The following is an 18,750-nucleotide window of genomic DNA, read 5'->3' as shown; positions in this document are numbered from 1 at the left end:
ATTGGATATCTTTTCCAGTGGCTTGAAAGCAGCTCCTCTGCCACCCCCCCCCATTCCCCTGCTGCCTTTCCCAAACACCTCCACCATTGCAAATGCAGTCTGCTGTCTGGGTGGGAAATGCCTGGAACACAATAATGCCCACCCACCACCTCCTGCTGGCAGGCTGGGGTGAGAGGAGAGGCAGAGAAGCCGGAGGGGAGCCGAGCCGAGCCTTCCAAAAGAAAGAGGCTGGGGGGAAGTGTGTGTTCTACAGCATGGCTCTTTGCCTGGCTTCCTGCCTCCTCCTGTGGTCTCCTCAGTGGTCGCTTGTGCTCTCCCTCCCCAAGTGTAGTTTGATTGCAGGTGGAGCCACGTTGCCTTTTCAAACTTGTAATCAGTGAAGCTGGGCTAGATTTTTATATAGTTTTATCCAGCTGTGTGTGTGTGAGAGAGAAATGAATGGGGGCCTGGGGAGGAAGTCACTACACTTGGGGAGGGAGAGCACCAGTGAGGTTAAGCAGAGTCATCCACGATGAGGCAGCAACTAGCTCAGCTTTTTCCTTTTACTTTTTTTTTCATGATGAGAGTGGTGAGGCTGTGCCTCACTTGCCTCACCTGACTATACGTCACTGAATCTAAGTAAGACAAATTAAATCTTGAATTAATAAAGCAGTAAACATTATGCCAGAATGAATTTAACAATTGCGTTTGGACAACCTTCTAAAATGTTTGGCTTCAATCTTAGACAATTTGTCCTTGTTTTGCTGATTTATGTTTTGTAGAGGTTCAACCCATTGTATTAGTTGAATTCGGGGAGGGGGAGTTGAGTGAAACGTCAATCCCATTGTCCCAACCACTACCTTAAATTCCTGGCCCAGAGACTCCATATTCATCTTTGATCTGTATGTGATTAGCTGGTAAATCAAAATCTCTAATCTCAGAAAATGGGTTAATTTAGCTGAGTAACCAGATAAATGTTAAATTTGTTGGAGAATGTGATTCTTAGAATTAAACTGAATAAATAGAATTGTAGAGTCTCTAAATCTCTGCTAAATCCCTCATTGCCAAATATTTGCTTGTTTGTTTGTTTGTTTGTTTGTTTATTTATCCATCAATTCATTCTCTCCTTCCCTCCTTTCCTTCCTTCCCTCCCTCCTTTCTTTCTTCCCCTCCCTCCCTCCTACGTGCTTTACTTCCATTTCCATCCTGCTGTTTCCATCCTTAAAAATAATCCTAAACATAAATGTTCTATGAGTAATGATTTTTTTAAATCTACCAGCTCAACATGAACATACTTACATTTTCAAACTTATGCAGATTAAGCTGCTACAACTTTATTGGGACAAATAAATCTTAATTCAACAAGGCAGAATAATCTGGACTGTCAGGGAGGGGGGAGGAAGAAAATATGGCATCCCAGATGGGACTCCAAGCTAACCTAACCAAGGATATGGCCCAGGTAAGCCTCCATTGCCCACACAGACACCATTGAATCTGTGGGTGGATTTGTCCTGGACCTTAGCCATTTGGAACTAGGTTTTAAAGCCCAGGGACTCTCAGCATCTCTGCCCTTTTCTGCTCAGGAACTCAAGCCATGTGATTCTGCTCAGGAGCTCATGCCATGCGATCCTGTCCACTATTAAACCATCTTTCCAAGCAGCCTCCATGTTTCTAGTGTCCTTTTCCCCATTGGAACTGAACCCAGAAGGACATTTCTTCCAACAGAAGGAAGTAAGGAAGGATAGAGGGATGGAAGAGGAAAGAAGGAAGGAAGGGGGGAAGGAATGATGGAGGGAGGAAAGGGAGAGGGAGGGGGAAGCAAGAAAAGAAGGGCAAACTGGATCTCTCCTTCTTACCATATTCGTCCACATCAAAGCTGTATTCTGCAACTTTTGTGGAGTCTTCCTCTACCACCACTTTATAGGTGCCCAAGACGGGATCGGAAGACAGAGAATAGGAAAGCTGGATTATGCCCAACGGTAACTCTACATCTCTCCACTGGAACACCCGGTTGTTTTTGGGATCCTGGAAAGAATATAACAAGTTCCAAAGTTTGTCCATAACCCAGAATTGTTCTAGAATCAGTGGTTCATAATCCAGAAAATGTAGTCCTACAATCTCTGAGCGCTATGAGCAGTGTATTTGGATATGGCAGCCTTTCAGAAGGCCATATATGTATTGGGATTAAACTCTCAATATTGGAACCCAGCAAGGACAATTGCTGTGCTGGTTGGAAATTCGGGGAGTTGTACTCCCTAATTTTCTGAAGGTCCCAAGTTGGAGATGGTGGCTGTAGGTCTTAGAGCCATGGTGGTGCAGTGGTTAGAGTGCAGTACTGCAGGCTACTTCTGCTGACTGCCAGCTGCCTGAAATTTGGCAGTTCGAACCTCATTAGGCTCAAGGTTGACTCAGCCTACCATCCTTCCAAGGTTGGTAAAATGAGGACCCAGATTGTTGGGAGCAAGATGCTGACTTTGTAAACCGCTTAGAGAGGGCGGTAAAGCACCGTGACGCGCTATATAAGTCTAAGTGCTATTGCTATTAGCAAGAAGGATCTACCATTAGAAAAAAGGGATGTTCAAGCTCAGATTGTACAAGCTGAGGGGGGCTGGGACATAGTTCCTTGAACACTTTAACAATTTTAGAGCAACTAATTTAAGAAAGAAAGCAACAAAAAAAGCCTCTCAGTTGGTTGCCAGATCAGCACTGCATTACTCCAGAGCACCACTAGATGGAAGGGATGTGTTCACTGATTAGCTCACCATTCTTCTGCCATCTAGTGGACACCTTAAGGAATTGCATCCCAGAAATGGTAGCACTAAACCTATGAACTACTTTATGCAGGAAGTTGATTCATGTCTTTAGTTGATTTCCTTGATCGACGCTACTGTTTCTGTGATCAAATGCAAGGAGAGGGCACTCATTCAGCCCAATTCCTAGTAAAGAAGATAGGAATAAACCTCTCAAAGACAAAATATCCCACGTTTCCCGACAGCATTAATTTTGCTACTTTGTGGGACTGTGTGAATTAGCCCCTTTCTTAACTAAGTGAAATGGGACTCGATATTAGCTATTTTAAAAATCTCTCTCCTTCGCCACCAAGAGATCTGCTTGTATCATTTTCCAGGCAACCATCTGGAAATGGTTGGTCATTTTGATTTCCCAAGAGCCTGCAGCCCTCAGGTTTCCTGGTGGCCTCCCATCCAAGGATCAATGAGGTACAATCAGCCATGGAGCTGGCGCTGTTATGGCCTTTCAGCACATACCTGGATGTACACAACTGGAAACTGTGGAGACAAAAAATAAAGTACAGGAAAATCAGAGACACTAAGGAATGAAAAGGAGGATAGAGTAGAAAAGTAGGTAGAAAAAAAGGGGCAAGGGAGATTCTTTTATGTTGCATTATGGTTTTGATAGGTATTTATTTGTATCTTGTCTTACCTCAAGGGACTGCCCTTAGAATTCCCACCACACACGCCCATAACAACCACCCTGTGAGGTTGGTTGGTTGACAATGCCTAGCAACAAGGTCACCCAGCCAGTTTTCATGACTAAGGGTAGATTTAAGCTCAGCACTAATCCAAAGCCTTCAATTACTCCATGAGTCTTCACTAGTTTTCATCCAGGGGTATCTCCACACCAGACATGGGTTTCTGCCGGTTCGCCCTGGATCAGGCGAATCAATAGTGGCAGCGGTAGCAGGAGGCTTTGCCCACCTGCCCGAATGCTTCTGTGCATGTGCAAAAGTGTTGCACGAGGGCGTGCGTGCACAAGCGAACCAGTAGTAAAATAAATTGAAACCCACCACTGCTCCACAGATGCTCTGGGTTCAATGTTTTGTGTGAAGATGGAGGGGTATAGAATTCCCCTGGAGGGGAATTGACCCCAGGGAGAGCATGAATTGAATGTTTTCTCACGGAGATGCCATCATCTCTGCCTGTCTTACTACCCCCCAAAATTTACCTTCTTCTTCAGGGGGCGTAAATCTTTATCCATAGAGACGATGCGAAACTGAACTGCAAAGGAAAGAGAAAGAATATGTGGGGAAAGTAGCTACTGAATATAGAAATATTAAGATACAGAAGAGATCTTGGAGATCATTGACTGCAGTCCAGTGTTTTCTCATACCTGAGTATTTGAAGACTTCTGCTCCTAGAATTCCTCGGCCAGGCATGGGATCTTTCCAGAAGATTCCGTGCTGGCTGTTGAATTCTGGGAACTGAAGTCTAAACATCTTCAAGGTGCTACAGTTGAAAAACACTAATCTGACCCCTGTCCAGGGCAGTAATACACTGTTGCAGCATTCCTGGTAGGTGGCCATCCAGCTTTTGTTTAAATCCTTCTGTCAATCCTTCCTCCTGGGTAGTCAATTCCATCCAGCTCCATTAATACATTTTTTTCCTGATGCACATTCATAATGTACCTTTCTGACATTTAGATCGTTGTTTCATGTCTCCTAGAAAGACCCCCAAAATTGATCAGGTAAGAGATACATGAAGACTGCTGTCAGACCTCCACATAGTCTTCTCTTCTCCAAGGGGAAGAGCATACCCACTATCTCTATTTATCATAGATCTTTTTATCCTCCTTCCCTTTGGTTGCTCTCCTCTGGAGACACTCTGGTTTGTCTGTTTTCCATGATGGAAAACTTCTCTGGTTGGCAGAGTCCAGCCAACCAGAGAAGAACAATGAGGATTCCTGACCCTGAAGAGGTGAAGTGGTTATGCCTATCCTGGCTCTATTCCACTCGGTAGATGGTGTTGGAAACTGATTATGGGCACGGGTGGGATTGAAAATTTTTAGCAACTGGTCCTCTGCCCGGTTGCTGGGTGGGCGTAGCCATGGGGGTATGGCCTACTCTGCCTCCTGCACCACGGTAGAGATGGGGCATTTTCAGCCTCCTCGGGCTCCGGAGGCTTTTCTTGCACCTCTGGGAGGGCAAAAATGGCCTTCCCTGGTCTCTGGAGGCCTTCCAGAGGCTGGAAATGGGCCCTTTTCCAGACTTATGGAACTATCAGGAGGCCCATTTTTCACCCTCCCAGAGCCTCCACGCAGGCCCTGCACTTACCTAACAGGGCACACAGAGACTCCTGGGAGGGGAGGGGTGGGAGGGGCCAGCCAATCCTTGCAACTACTGGTTCAGCGAACCAGATGTACAATTTGCATCCACTTCGCCCGAACCAGTCCAAACCATCTGAATTCCACTCCCGATTATGGGTCATCCCCAGGTTACATACAGGTAGTGCTCAACTTACAATTTACGTTTTTCATTGAGACATTTGTTAAGTGACATTTGCCCCATTTTACAACCTTTCTTTCCTCAGATGTTAAGTGAACCACTGCAGTTGATAATTTAGTAACCTGGTTGTTTAAGAGAAACTGACTCTTCCCTATTGACTTCGCTCGTCAGAAAATCCCCAAAAGTGATCACATCACTTTGGGACACTGCAACCGTCATAGATATGAGTCAGTTATCAAGCATCTAAATTTTGATCATAGGACTATGGGGGAGGATACAAAGATTGTAACTGAAAAAAGACATGTCACTTTTTTCACTGCTGTTGTAACTTTGAACGGTGACTAAATGAACTATTGTAAGTCAAGTAGTCAAACCTGTAGTTTGCACACACCAAGATCAGAGCAAGCCAGCAAATTCTTCCACTGCTCAATTCACCTAGCAAAACGTCCTTTGATGTTTACTTATTAAACATCAGCAAAGCTGAAAAACAGTTGACTGGCCAAGTTGGAAGATGCCACAGGCAAAATTGGGGACATGTGAACAATGTATAAGAATGAACCTTATTTCCATTTCTCTTGTTACACATCAAAAGGCAGAGGACCTTGCAAAGCCACTCAAAGCAATATGAATCATTCCCAAAGTACGTTTCATGATGTTAAAGGTTATTGTTATTGTTTTTATTATTAATGTTTTAAATCAGGGGTGCCAAACTCGATTTCATTGAGGGACGCATCAGGGTTGTGTTTGACCTTAAAGGGCCAGGGTGGGCGTGGCCAGCTCGACCTCACTCATATCAGTGCCCTGTCTGTGGTGGCCCAAGCACTCTGCCAGCAAAAATGGGCTCCCGAGCTCCATTTTCAGGTGTGGCAGCCTCCGGCAACCCTTTGCCAGCAGAAATGGAGCTTGGGAGTGCCGCCTGTGGGCCAGTCCTTCACTGTTTCCAGGGCAGTCCAGGATCCAGATCTAAGCACCCCTTGGGCCAGATACAGCGTGTAGGCTTTAAGTTTAAAATGATACGGTGCCCTTCAAAATCAAATTATTAGATATTCATCATTTCCATTTGTTATCCCCATGTTGTGGGTAACTGAGCAGGGTGAAGGTGCTTGCTCTGATCTGGGCACAGGGTCTGACATGGAGGAGATGGGGTGGGTGTGAACTAAACTGAAAATGCCCACAGTCATTTTCCAACATTTTCTACCATAGTGGCGCATGTCTGTAGCTTGAGTATAGATTTGTTCTCTGAACTTGTGAGTTGGTTTCCGAACATTTTATTACCAGGCTCGAAAAAATTGTAATGATAAAGTTTTGAAAAGGTTAGAAAAGCCAGAATTTGGGAAGCTGGAGTCGTCTTTTACCTTGTTGACCCGCTCTGTAGATTGGTTTGTCTGTCTGGATGAAAAGTAGATGCTTTGGCTTCTCAATTTGCACTCTTTTGCGGATCGGGAAACTGTGGCTTGGGAATTTTACATCCAAATTGAGAATGACTTCCAATGGGGGAGAAATGTTGCTCTCCCTGGGAACCTGCAGGATGAAGAGACAAAATGGTTTGAGAGGTATTGTTATCATGATGTTCTATTGCTTCATGTTTGCATTATGTTGAACGAAACAGCCTAAGGGGAAGAGAGACAGACAGACAGACAGACAGACAGACAGACAGACAGACAGACAGACAGACAGACTTACCTGGAAAGGGACACATTGAAATGCATCTTTCTCTTTTATCGTCATTTTATTCAGGATCAAATCTTGGCTATCGGATTCCAACAAAAGAGTCAAGTTGACTGTTTCCTTCAGATTGTTTATCTGGATGCAGAAGTTCTCAGGGGTCTCCAGGTAGATTATGCTGGGTACCACTGCCACATATTGCCTTGGAAAGAAGGGCAGGGGCTCTGATTAGGAAATACACCAAGCAAATACAAGAGGATTTCCTGAGATTTGGGCCTGTGTTGGTGGAGCTAGATCTGTGTCAAAAGGGTGAATCATGGCAACTGGACCAATCTTTGTTAATCGGAAGCATTTCGTGGCTCATCCAAGCAACTTCATCTGTCAGAGCAAAATTAGTCAGGAAGAGTCAAAGAGTTGTTGGAAGGTACCAACTTTTGCCACACCAACTTCAGGGGTTTCTCCCCAAAACGGGTTGCAGTCTGGGGAGAACCCCCTGGAGTTGGTGTGGCAAGAGTTGGTCCCTTCCAATGACTCTCAGCCTAACTAATTTTGCTCTGACTGATGAAGTTGCTCGGAGATTAACAAGGATTGGACCAGTTGCCATGATTCAACCTTTTGACACCTTTGGCCAGGGAGACTGAATCTTCAGTGACACATTTCTCTACAGCAACCTTGGCATCTTTAAGGTGTGTGTATTTCAGCTCCCAGAATTCCCCAGCCAGTATACTCCCTGGGGAATTACAGAATTGGAAGGGACATTGTAGGTCATCTAGTCCAACCCCCTGCTCAAGCAGGAGACCCGATACCATTTCTGACAGGTGGCTGTCCAGTGCCTTCTTGAAAGCCTCCAGGGAGGAAGCTCCCACAGCTTCTGAAGGCAAGCTGTTCCATTGGTTGATTGTTCTCACTGTCAGAAGCTTTCTCCTTATTTCTAGGTTGAATCTCTCCTTGATCAGCTTCCATCCATTATTCCGCCTTCAGGTGCTTTGGAAACTCTGTAACAGCCCCTCAAATATTGGAAGAATGCTATCATGTCACTCCTTCTCCTTTTGTTCATTAGACTAGCATGTTCTTTCAACCATTCTTCAAATGTTTTAGCCTCCAGTCCCCTAATCAGGGGTGGGTTTCAAAAACTTTAGCAAGAGGTTCTCTGCCCGCTTTCTGAGTGAGTGTGGCCATGGTGGCTGTGTCCTAGTTGGCCTCCTACACCATGGGGGGTATTTTTGCCCTCCCTGGGCTTTGGAGGCTCTCCCCGAGCCTCCGGGAGAGCGAAAAACGGCCTCCCCAGGCTCTTGAGTCCCTCTAGAGGCTGGAAATGGGTCCATTTTCAGCCTTCCCAAACTTTCAGTAGGCCTGTCCCCCCCAACCCCCGAGCCTCCCCATGCGCCCTGAACTTACCTGCATCCAAAAGAGGCTGCGTGGGGAGGTGTGGGAGGGGCCAACCAGGAGTGGGATTGGGGGCTTCTCTGAAATGCACGGAATCTTAGCTAGAGGTTCTCCTGAGCCCCTGCGAACCCCCAGCAATCCACCCTTGCCCCATATCATCTTTCTTGTTCTTTTCTGTACTCTTTCTAGAGTCTCAACATCTTTTTTATAGTGTGGTGACCAAAACTGGAGGCAGTATTCTAGGTGTGGTCTTAGTAATGCTTTATAGAGTGGTGTTACCACATAATCTTGATTCAATCTCTCTGTTAATGCAATTTAGGATTGCATTGGCTTTTTTGGCTGCCCCCACACACTACTAGCTCAATATTTAATTGATTGTCCACTAAGACTCCAAGATCCCTTTCACAGTTACTGCTATTAAGACAGGTTTCACCTAATCTGTATCTGCATTTTTGGTTTTACTTGCCTAAGTGTAAAACTTTATTTTTCTCTACGAGCCACGGTTTTCATTTTGTGAACTTGGGCCCAGTGTTCAAGTCTGTTGAGATCCATCTGGATCCTGAGCCTATCAAATAGGGTGTTGGCTATTTCTGCCAGGGTTAATATCATCTGCAAATTGGATGAGTTCTATTCTTCTATTCCCTCGTCTAAGTCATTTACGAAGATATTGAACAGTACTGGCCCTAAGCAGTGACGTGCGGTGAGGTTTATGGCTGGTGAGGCTGGTGATGTCATCAGGAAGGCAGGGAATGGGACCACGTGTGCTGGAGGCTGAGGCTGCCTCAGCCTCCAGCACACGTGATCCCATTCCCCACCTTCCTGAGCGTGCTCCGCCGGCTCGCGCTCCGCAGTCCTCGAAAGCGACTGAGGAACGATGAGAACCTTCCTGCCTCTGCTGGACTTTGCATGCTCCTCGCGACTGCAATAGACGTCCAGAAGAGGCAGGGGCTGTTGGGCTGGAAGCCCAAACCCCATTAGCCACAAAAGCCGCTTCTGGACATATATTGCAGTCGCGAGGAGCCCGCAAAGTCCAGCAGAGGCAGGAAGATTCTCGTCATTCCCCAGTCGCTTTCGTGGCTTCGTCATCTGGGAGCACCAACAACATTTCTGCCTTCGCAGGTCGTGGGCGCGGCCGGCCGGAGGTAGCCAGAGTGGCGCCGAGGCAGTCCGGCAGGCGAGTGACCGAGGATCAGGCTGCCTGATCCTCCATCGCTTGCTCGCTCTTTCGTCCACCCGGACCGCCTCAGCGTCGCTCTGGCTACATCCATCCGGCCACGCCCGGGAGCTGCGAAGGCAGAAATGTTGTTGGCACTCCCGGATGACGAAGCCATGAAAGTGACTGGGGAATGACGGGAACCTTCCCCCAGTCGCTTTCGTGGCTTCGTCATCCAGGAGCGCCGACAACATTTCTGCCTCCGCAGCTCCCGGGCGCGGCCAGACGGATGTATATAATATTATATACATATAATATATAATATTATATAATATTATATACTATTATTGCATGAAGAATAGTATATAATATTATATACTAGTAGTAGTATATAATATTATATTATATACTATTATTGCATGAAGAGAGGTGAGGCTCTGCCTCCCCTGCCTCCCCTGACCGCACATCCCTGGCCCTAAGACAGAATCTAGTGGTACCCCACTGCTTATGTCCCTCCATGCAGATGTAGTATCATTAAGGGCTACATATAGGCAAGCTATATACAAAGAGTGTCTGTGTAATGTGTACATGTGTGTTATGTATGTGTATGAGAAAATATATACTTTCTTTTGAGAGCAGGCAACAGAATTTCATCCTAAATGTGGGTCAGTTTTTGCGTGTTTCTGTACCTATGTTTTCCCCAAAATAAGACTGGGTCTTATATTAATTTTTGCTCCAAAAGACGCTTTAGGGCTTATTTTCTGATAAGGGTGTATTTGGGGGAAAATATGGTACTAAATGTGTCTGTCTGGTTGATTATCTTAACTGGGGGTTATTTTTTCCAGAGGGCTTATATTACGAGCTTTCTGAAAAATCATGCTAGGGCTTATTTCGGTTATCCGGTTAAGTCTTATTTTCAGGGAAACTTCCCTCCGTGTAGATGTAGCACCATTAAGGACTACATATATGGAAGCTATATACAATGTGTGTCTGTGTGTGTGTGTGTGTGTGTGTGTGTGTGATGTGTGTGTTATCAGAAAATATATACTTTCTTTTGAGGGCAGGCAACAGAATTTCATTTTTTTATTATAAAGATTTTTTTATTTTAATTGATTAATTAATTTATTAATTGATTTTTACTCAGAATTTCATTTTTAATGTGGGCCAGTGTGAGGAGGTGTGTGTGTGTGTGTGTGTGTGTGTACGTGTGTTTCCTCGATAATAACACCGGTTCTTATATTAATTTCTTTGAAGACGTTTCGCTTCTCATCCAAGACGCTTCTTCAGCTCTGAGCAGAAGAAGCTTCTTAGATGAGAAGCAAAATGTCATCAAAGAAAAACCAGAAAGTTCAGTTGCCTCTTGAAAAAACACCTTTGGGACAACCATGACCTGGATGACTGAGAATCTCCATAAATCTTACAGATTTTTTTTTATAAAGTCCTGCCTCCCCTCCCACCACCAACTATCTCTGGGGCATCGCTCCTCCTTAAGTTTCCCTTTGAAAATATCCTGGACTGAGAGATGCTTACTTTAAAAATAAAACAGAGTGGAGTTTAAAGCCTAAATCTTTCCCAGCCAAAGAAGACAGAAAGGGAAGTAGCCTGAAGAAATAAACTTACAGTTTGGGCTCAGGAGCAGCTTCAGTGGTCCTGAGAAGGACAGACAGGAGAAGGAGAAGGAAGATGGTTTTTCCATGTTGCCAGCTTTCCCCCATCATATTGAAGAGAGAGGCTGCCTGCAAAGCTGGGCTGAAAAGTCTCAGCTGTTCACTCTTCAGCTCTGACTGCCCCTCTGCAAACAGTCCGTGTGGAAGAAGAGATAAAACCCAGAAAAGGGGACAGGTCTGATTTCCCAGCCCAAATGTGAGTCCTTGCCAATGTTCAAGGCCAAAGAGCACACGGGGGTGGAGACTGAAACAACACAACTTTATTCTGCACAGAACAAGCATCCGGGGAGGTTTCCTTTGAAGCTTGTGTAACCTAGTGGTTTACAGCTGCAGTTTTTTTAATAACTTCAAACCCCAAAACTGAACAACCTGAATGTCATAGTGCATTGATGGTGAACCTTTTAGAGACTGACGGCCCAAACTGCAAGTCTCTCTCTCTTGGGCGCACACATGCGCAGCAGCAACCCAAAGGCCAGCTGGTCAGCAGGAGGCTGGGCATCCCAACACCAGCAGCTGTGCAAGAGGCGAGAACTTTTTCTCTCGAGAGCTTCTGTTTCCCTGCAAACAACAGTGAGAAATGTCACGGAGAAACGCAGTGGAGCTGAGCTGGGGCGACAGCACACGTACCCACAGAGAGGGGTCTGAGTGCCAACTCTGGCACATGTGCCATAGGTTCACCACCACTGTCATAGTGACATGGGTCGCTCCGTTTTCTCTTATGTACAGTTACAAAAGTAGACATACAAGCTTTCCACCAGCTTTCCTAATACGGTATAACTATTATTTCAGCCAATGCTTTTGTGAGCTTTATTAAACTTTGTCTCAATATAAGACTCAGAAATAAAGACTGTAGTAAAACGGGAGAGGTAAAAGTAGGCAAGTGAGGGGGGGAAAGGGAGATAAAGGAGCAAAAAGAAAGAAAGAAAGCAGACTTCAACTTTTTGGTGCAGTAAAATTCAGGTAGTCCTCGACTTATGAGAGTTCATTTAGTAGAATAGAATAGCAGATTTGGAAAGACCTTAAAGGTCTTCTAGTCCAACCCCCTGCTCAGGCAGGAAACTGATACCATTTCAGATAAATGGTTGTGCAATCTCTTGTGTGTGTGTATCATGTGTATATGTGTGTTACAGTGACGTGTGGTGAGGTTTATGGCTGGTGAGGCTGGTGACGTCATCAGGAAGGCAGGGAATGGGAACACATGTGCTGGAGGCTGAGGCTGCCTCAGCCTCCAGCAGATGTTATCCCATTCCCCGCCTTCCTGAGTGTGCTCTGCCGGCTCGCGCTCTGCAGTCCTCGAAAGTGACTGGGGAACGACGAGAACCTTCCTGCCTCTGCTGGACTTTGCGTGCTCCTCGCGACTGCAATAGACGTCCAGAAGTGGCAGGGGCTGTTGGGCTGGAAGCCCAAACCCCATTAGCCACAAAAGCTGCTTCTAGACGTATATTGCAGTCGCGAGGAGCGCGCAAAGTCCAGCAGAGGCAGGAAGGTTCTCATCATTCCCCAGTCGCTTTCGTGGCTTCGTCATCCGGGAGCGCCAACAACATTTCTGCCTCCGCAGCTCGCAGGCACAGATGGACGGAGGTAGCCAGAGTGGCGCCGAAGCAGTCCGGCTGTCGAGCGACCGAGGATCAGGCTGCCTGATCCTCCATCGCTCGCTCACTCGCTCTTTCGTCCGCCTGGACCGCCTCAGCGTAGCTCTGGCTACATCCGTCCGGCCACGCCCAGGAGCTGCGAAGGCAGAAATGTTGTCGGCGCTCCCGGATGACGAAGCCACAAAAGTGACTGGGGAATGACGAGAACCTTCCCCCAGTCTATTTCGTGGCTTCATCATCCGGGAGTGCCGACAACATTTCTGCCTCTGCAGCTCGTGGGCGCTGACGGACGGAGGTAGCCAGAGTGGCACCGAGGCAGTCCGGCAGGCGAGTGACCGAGGATCAGGCTGCCTGATCCTCCATCACTCGCTTGCTTTTTCGTCCGCCCGGACCGCCTCGGCGTCGCTCTGGCTACATCCGTCCGGCCGCGCCCGGGAGCTACGGAGGCAGAAATGTTGTTGGCGCTCCCGGATGATGAAGCCACGAGAGCGACTGTGGAATGACGAGAACTTTCCCCCAGTCGCTTTCGTGGCTTCGTCATCCGGGAGCGCCGACAACATTTCTGCCTCCGCAGCTCCTGGGCGCAGCCGGACGGATGTATATAATATTATATACTATATATACTATCTATCTATCTATCTATCTATCTATCTATCTATCTATCTATCTATCTATCTATCTATCTATATATATATATATATATATATATGCTGGTTTTGTTGTATTCGGGTCTTTTCCCGTGTAAGGTTGAGATTGTCTTTGCAACATTTCGGCAGGATCTCACCTGCCATCTTCAAGCGTGGGCTCAAAATGTGGGCTTACTCTCTCTATATATAGAGTATATAATATTATATACTATTATTTCATGAAGAGAGGTGAGGCTCTGCCTCCCCTGCCTCCCCTGACCACACGTCCCTGGTGTGTTATGTATATGTATGAGAAAATATATACTTTCCTTGGAGAACAGGCCCCAGAATTTCATTTTTAATGTGGGCCAATGGTTTGTATATCTCTCTGTGTGAGAGAGAGAGGGGGAGGGAGGGAGAGACAGACAGACAGACAGACAGACTTTGTAACCTATGTAATGGTTAAGTGGAAAGAGGCTATGAAGCACGGGATATGAAAGTTTCCCAAATTCTTTGCCTATTTTGACTTGCATTCCTGTTCTGTCTCCCACAGTGCTGCTTTTGTTAGACTGGACTATTTTCCCCCCTTTCATGTGAAGACAAAGAAGGAATTAAGTAGTTCCGCTTTCTCCCTGCTGCCTATCACCATCTTGCCATCTTCTCCCATTAGTGAATCCCTACCTGGGGGGAAGCCTGCCAGGTAGGGAGGGGGGAACCCAACAGATTTCCCCTAGGCTTTGCATTCTGGCCAAGGAAACTGTGGCTCTTGTGGAAAGACAGGTAGTTTTGTGGAATGTAATTAATTGTTTGGTTGTTTCATCAGCCTTCCTCCAAATCTGTCAGATTAAAGAAAAAAAATAACTGCCTCCCACCTGTGGCAAAAAAGCCAAATTGTTTCAGGGGGAGTAGGTAAATAACCAACATTCCTTAAAATAATATTTAGAGTACATGGACTTTCAACCAAAAGTTGGGCAGCTGTTGGCATCCTTCCTTCCTGATCACTGTTTAAATTCTACTTTCATTGCTCCTACTTTAAAGAAGAGACTATTAGATGTAACCACTTTTATTCTGGAGGTGAAAAGGCCCACTGGAATTGAGCAGCCAATAAATTTAAACAAATCAATATTATCATCAAAAAGCCATTAAAGACGCCATGGATGCTACACATTCCAGATTGGATGCTGCAAAGAATAGAATATCTCATTAGCAGAAGTTATCAGTGGACTTCCGTGTATTAAAGGCTAACAGCCCAGTTCCGCAGCCCTGGACAGGGAGAGAAAGTTGAAGCACCTTCCCAGCCTGCCAAGGGAGCGGACCCGCTTCCTGGGCAGAGCGGCGCTTACCGCAACTGCTTCCCAGGTGGCGCGTCTCCCAGGCAGCGGCTCTTCCGCTTTCTTGCACTCCTGTGCTTGTGAAGACCAGCTGGCCGGTGTGCCTGAACTCGGAATAGCAATGGGTGATAACTCCATGTACCCAGAGTGATGGCTCTGTGTGCCACTTCTGGCAGGCGTGCCATAGCTTCACCATCAATGAATTAGAAGAATACTTTAATTTGGAAAAATCCAATCTTCATCCACCTTTGCTTATGTCTGCGCAAGGCAGGGCAAAGATGTAGCTAATCCGAGAGCTACCCAGTGGTGGGATTCAAAAACATTTTGGCTATGCTTTGAAAACTGTGCTTAGCTTCTGCTAGATCAAGGGGTTTGTGCAGGTTACCTGCTGCACTTGATGTCATGGTAAGGAAAGATCCTTAAACCTGTGCTCCATTCTCTCTGCTTCGCGATGGGTTGTTTTTTTTCCCTGCACATGCACTGAATGGAGCAATGAAAGGATGGACTTTGGGTTTTTGTTCTTTTTTTAAAGCCAGCTGAAATCAATAAGACTACTCCCAGCTGGCAGTTTCCCGACAGCACTTGTGTGTCAGCCAAAGAACTTGGGGAGAATTTATTTTTTCAGGGCTTGCCACTTCAGATCTGTTGCACACAACTCTACCTTCTTCGATTAAAAAAAAAAAACATTAAAAACTGGAGATTTGGGGGGACAGACACCTCTCTGTAAAAGATTTGGAGATTTTTCATAGCCAACATAATAGAAGCTAGCATAGGGTTTGCGTCACACATCACTTTCCACTCCCGTTTCCAAGGAACACACGGACGGTTCACAAGCAAACTCAGAGAAGCCTTTGGAGGCAACGTAGAAGGGATAGCAGTAGCCCTTAAGACTTATATACCACTTCACAGTGTTTGACAGCCCCCTCAAAGCAGTTTACAGAGCCAGCCTATTGCCCCCAACAATCAGTCCTCATTTTACTGACCTCGGAAGGATAGAAGGCTGAGCCAACCTTGAACAAGTCAGGATCGAACTGCCAAACTGCTGGCAGTCGGCAGAAATAGCCTGCAGTACTACATTCTAATGACTACGCTACCACAGATGCATATGTACCTTTTAAAAAGTCAAGAGGGCAGCCATGATCATGAGATGGAAGACCTGCCCCTTTTCAACCTCCAACACTCCTAAAAAAAGCGGGGGGAGACTTCAATTGCAAAGACACAACCCCCATTTTTGATTTTCTTGGCCTCCTCTGTGGAAACTTCAGATTATATTGAGAAATAGTTGTAGACCTATTTTTGAGAAGGCGCCGCCCTTTTTGTATGCATTTTCAAGTCTCATGTCTCGATTTCTTAAAAGTATCTAGGGATTCCTGGGGACAACCGACAGCCGTGATGGCGAACCTATGGGACGCGTGCCACAGGTGGCACGCAGAGCCATTTCTGAGGGCATGTGAGGCGTTGCCCTGTCAGCTCCAGTGCGTGCTGGCCAGCTGATTTTTGGCCTTGATTTTTGGCCTTTTTTCTCCTCCGGAGGCTTCTTGGGGAACGGACTTGTGAGAATAGGGATGAAATCCTAGTTATTTGAGTAAATTGGTTGAGGTTATTTGAGGAACCTGACAGACTCCATTTTGAATATCTGACTAGCCAGCAAGCTACTCTGGAAAATGACAGCATGGAGCCAAAATCAGAAAGTTGCAGTGACCTGACCAGAAATAGCCTGATGGGAGTAACAGGACATGGTTTGTAGGAAGCCGGTAATGATCTTCTTGTTTAGTTGTGGGAAAGCGAGGTCCTTTGGGGCTTCTTTTTTTTTTTTAACAAACATTTTTATTGGTTTTACAAAATTTTTAGGAAGAAGGGTAATGGGTAAATGTTACAAATTTTGACAGCTACTGTTGCGGTAGTATCTGATCCACCATTAAGGGCTAAACAAAAAACATGTGCTCAGAAGAACTATCTCTGGTAATTTTCCACTACGTGTAGGCCTCTGGAAGGAGGCTGAACCACGTTAGGAGGAAAAACAAAGGAGACAAAAATGATCTCATCACCACAATGCCAGGATGAGCAGTCAATGTAAACATGACACCAGGAACCAATAGAATGCTTGTACAGGAAGCATGACCAAATATGGTAGTGTTAAACCTATTACAGGAAGCATGACCAAATATGGTAGTGTTAAACCTATTACAGGAAGCATGACCAAATATGGTAGTGTTAAACCTATTACAGGAAGCATGACCAAATATGGTAGTGTTAAACCTATTACAGGAAGCATGACCAAATATGGTAGTGTTAAACCTATTACAGGGAGCATGACCAAATATGGTAGTGTTAAACCTATTACAGGAAGCATGACCAAATATGGTAGTGTTAAACCTATTACAGGAAGCATGACCAAATATGGTAGTGTTAAACCTAGTACAGGAAGCATGACCAAATATGGTAGTGTTAAACCTATTACAGGAAGCATGACCAAATATGGTAGTGTTAAACCTATTACAGGAAGCATGACCAAATATGGTAGTGTTAAACCTATTACAGGAAGCATGACCAAATATGGTAGTGTTAAAACTATTACAGGAAGCATGACCAAATATGGTAGTGTTAAACCTATTACAGGAAGCATGACCAAATATGGTAGTGTTAAACCTATTACAGGAAGCATGACCAAATATGGTAGTGTTAAACCTATTACAGGAAGCATGACCAAATATGGTAGTGTTAAAACTATTACAGGAAGCATGACCAAATATGGTAGTGTTAAACCTATTACAGGAAGCATGACCAAATATGGTAGTGTTAAACCTATTACAGGAAGCATGACCAAATATGGTAGTGTTAAACCTATTACAGGAAGCATGACCAAATATGGTAGTGTTAAACCTATTACAGGAAGCATGACCAAATATGGTAGTGTTAAACCTATTACAGGAAGCATGACCAAATATGGTAGTGTTAAACCTATTACAGGAAGCATGACCAAATATGGTAGTGTTAAACCTATTACAGGAAGCATGACCAAATATGGTAGTGTTAAACCTATTACAGGAAGCATGACCAAATATGGTAGTGTTAAACCTATTACAGGAAGCATGACCAAATATGGTAGTGTTAAACCTATTACAGGAAGCATGACCAAATATGGTAGTGTTAAACCTATTACAGGAAGCATGACCAAATATGGTAGTGTTAAACCTATTACAGGAAGCATGACCAAATATGGTAGTGTTAAAACTATTACAGGAAGCATGACCAAATATGGTAGTGTTAAACCTATTACAGGAAGCATGACCAAATATGGTAGTGTTAAACCTATTACAGGAAGCATGACCAAATATGGTAGTGTTAAACCTATTACAGGAAGCATGACCAAATATGGTAGTGTTAAACCTATTACAGGAAGCATGACCAAATATGGTAGTGTTAAAACTATTACAGGAAGCATGACCAAATATGGTAGTGTTAAACCTATTACAGGAAGCATGACCAAATATGGTAGTGTTAAACCTATTACAGGAAGCATGACCAAATATGGTAGTGTTAAACCTATTACAGGAAGCATGACCAAATATGGTAGTGTTAAACCTATTACAGGAAGCATGACCAAATATGGTAGTGTTAAACCTATTACAGGAAGCATGACCAAATATGGTAGTGTTAAACCTATTACAAGAAGTATGACCAAATATGGTAGTGTCAAACCTATGTGTAATTGTAGTATGAACCCTTTACTCCGCCCTTCCTTGTTTACCAATAAAAGAGATCTCCAGAGGCAACTCTGGGCACGACTTCATCCCAAGGAATCCTGTGTGGTGCCTTCACTCTCCATCTCATGAAATCGGCCCCCGGAGAAGGCCTCTGGCCAAACCGGGAAGACTGAGCCATGGTTTTCCACAAGCTACATTATGCAGGAAATGGCACTCCCCCCAGTTCTCATAACTTTCACTTTTTAATACATTAGATAATTACTACTTAGCAATATTGACAGCATATTTTTACCTTATATCTTCCAGTAATTTCAATCTATTTTATATCAAACAGAAAAAATTCCCTGTATTAGCAATTGCATTATTTTTCTAACTCACTTTTGTGATCTAAGTTTTCTCAATGTT

The 18,750-nt window shown here is 45.0% G+C and overlaps 1 protein-coding gene and 1 long non-coding RNA gene across 2 annotated transcripts in view; both read right to left on the bottom strand.

The window, feature by feature from the left end:
• Window positions 1-11,233, bottom strand: part of LOC309383578 (alpha-2-macroglobulin-like) — a 76,573-nt gene extending 65,340 nt beyond the window's left edge. Inside the window, exons 1-6 of the mRNA XM_081936309.1 lie at window positions 11,043-11,233; window positions 6,902-7,085; window positions 6,574-6,739; window positions 3,943-3,995; window positions 3,246-3,266; window positions 1,836-2,004 (exon numbers count right to left, since the gene is read on the bottom strand). Of these exons, the coding sequence (XP_081792435.1) occupies window positions 1,836-2,004; window positions 3,246-3,266; window positions 3,943-3,995; window positions 6,574-6,739; window positions 6,902-7,085; window positions 11,043-11,140 (691 nt within the window). The 5' untranslated portion in view covers window positions 11,141-11,233. The remainder of the gene's footprint in view (window positions 1-1,835; window positions 2,005-3,245; window positions 3,267-3,942; window positions 3,996-6,573; window positions 6,740-6,901; window positions 7,086-11,042) is intronic.
• Window positions 1-18,750, bottom strand: part of LOC309383824 — a 96,874-nt gene that overhangs the window by 73,465 nt on the left and 4,659 nt on the right. The gene's annotated exons all lie outside the window — the stretch shown is intronic.

This window comes from Natrix helvetica, assembly GCF_964273705.1.
Source record: "Natrix helvetica genome assembly, chromosome: 1".
In the NCBI taxonomy this organism is placed as follows: domain Eukaryota; kingdom Metazoa; phylum Chordata; class Lepidosauria; order Squamata; family Natricidae; genus Natrix; species Natrix helvetica.
Note: the sequence above shows the minus strand (reverse complement) of the source record. Positions and strands in the feature narration are given on the sequence as shown.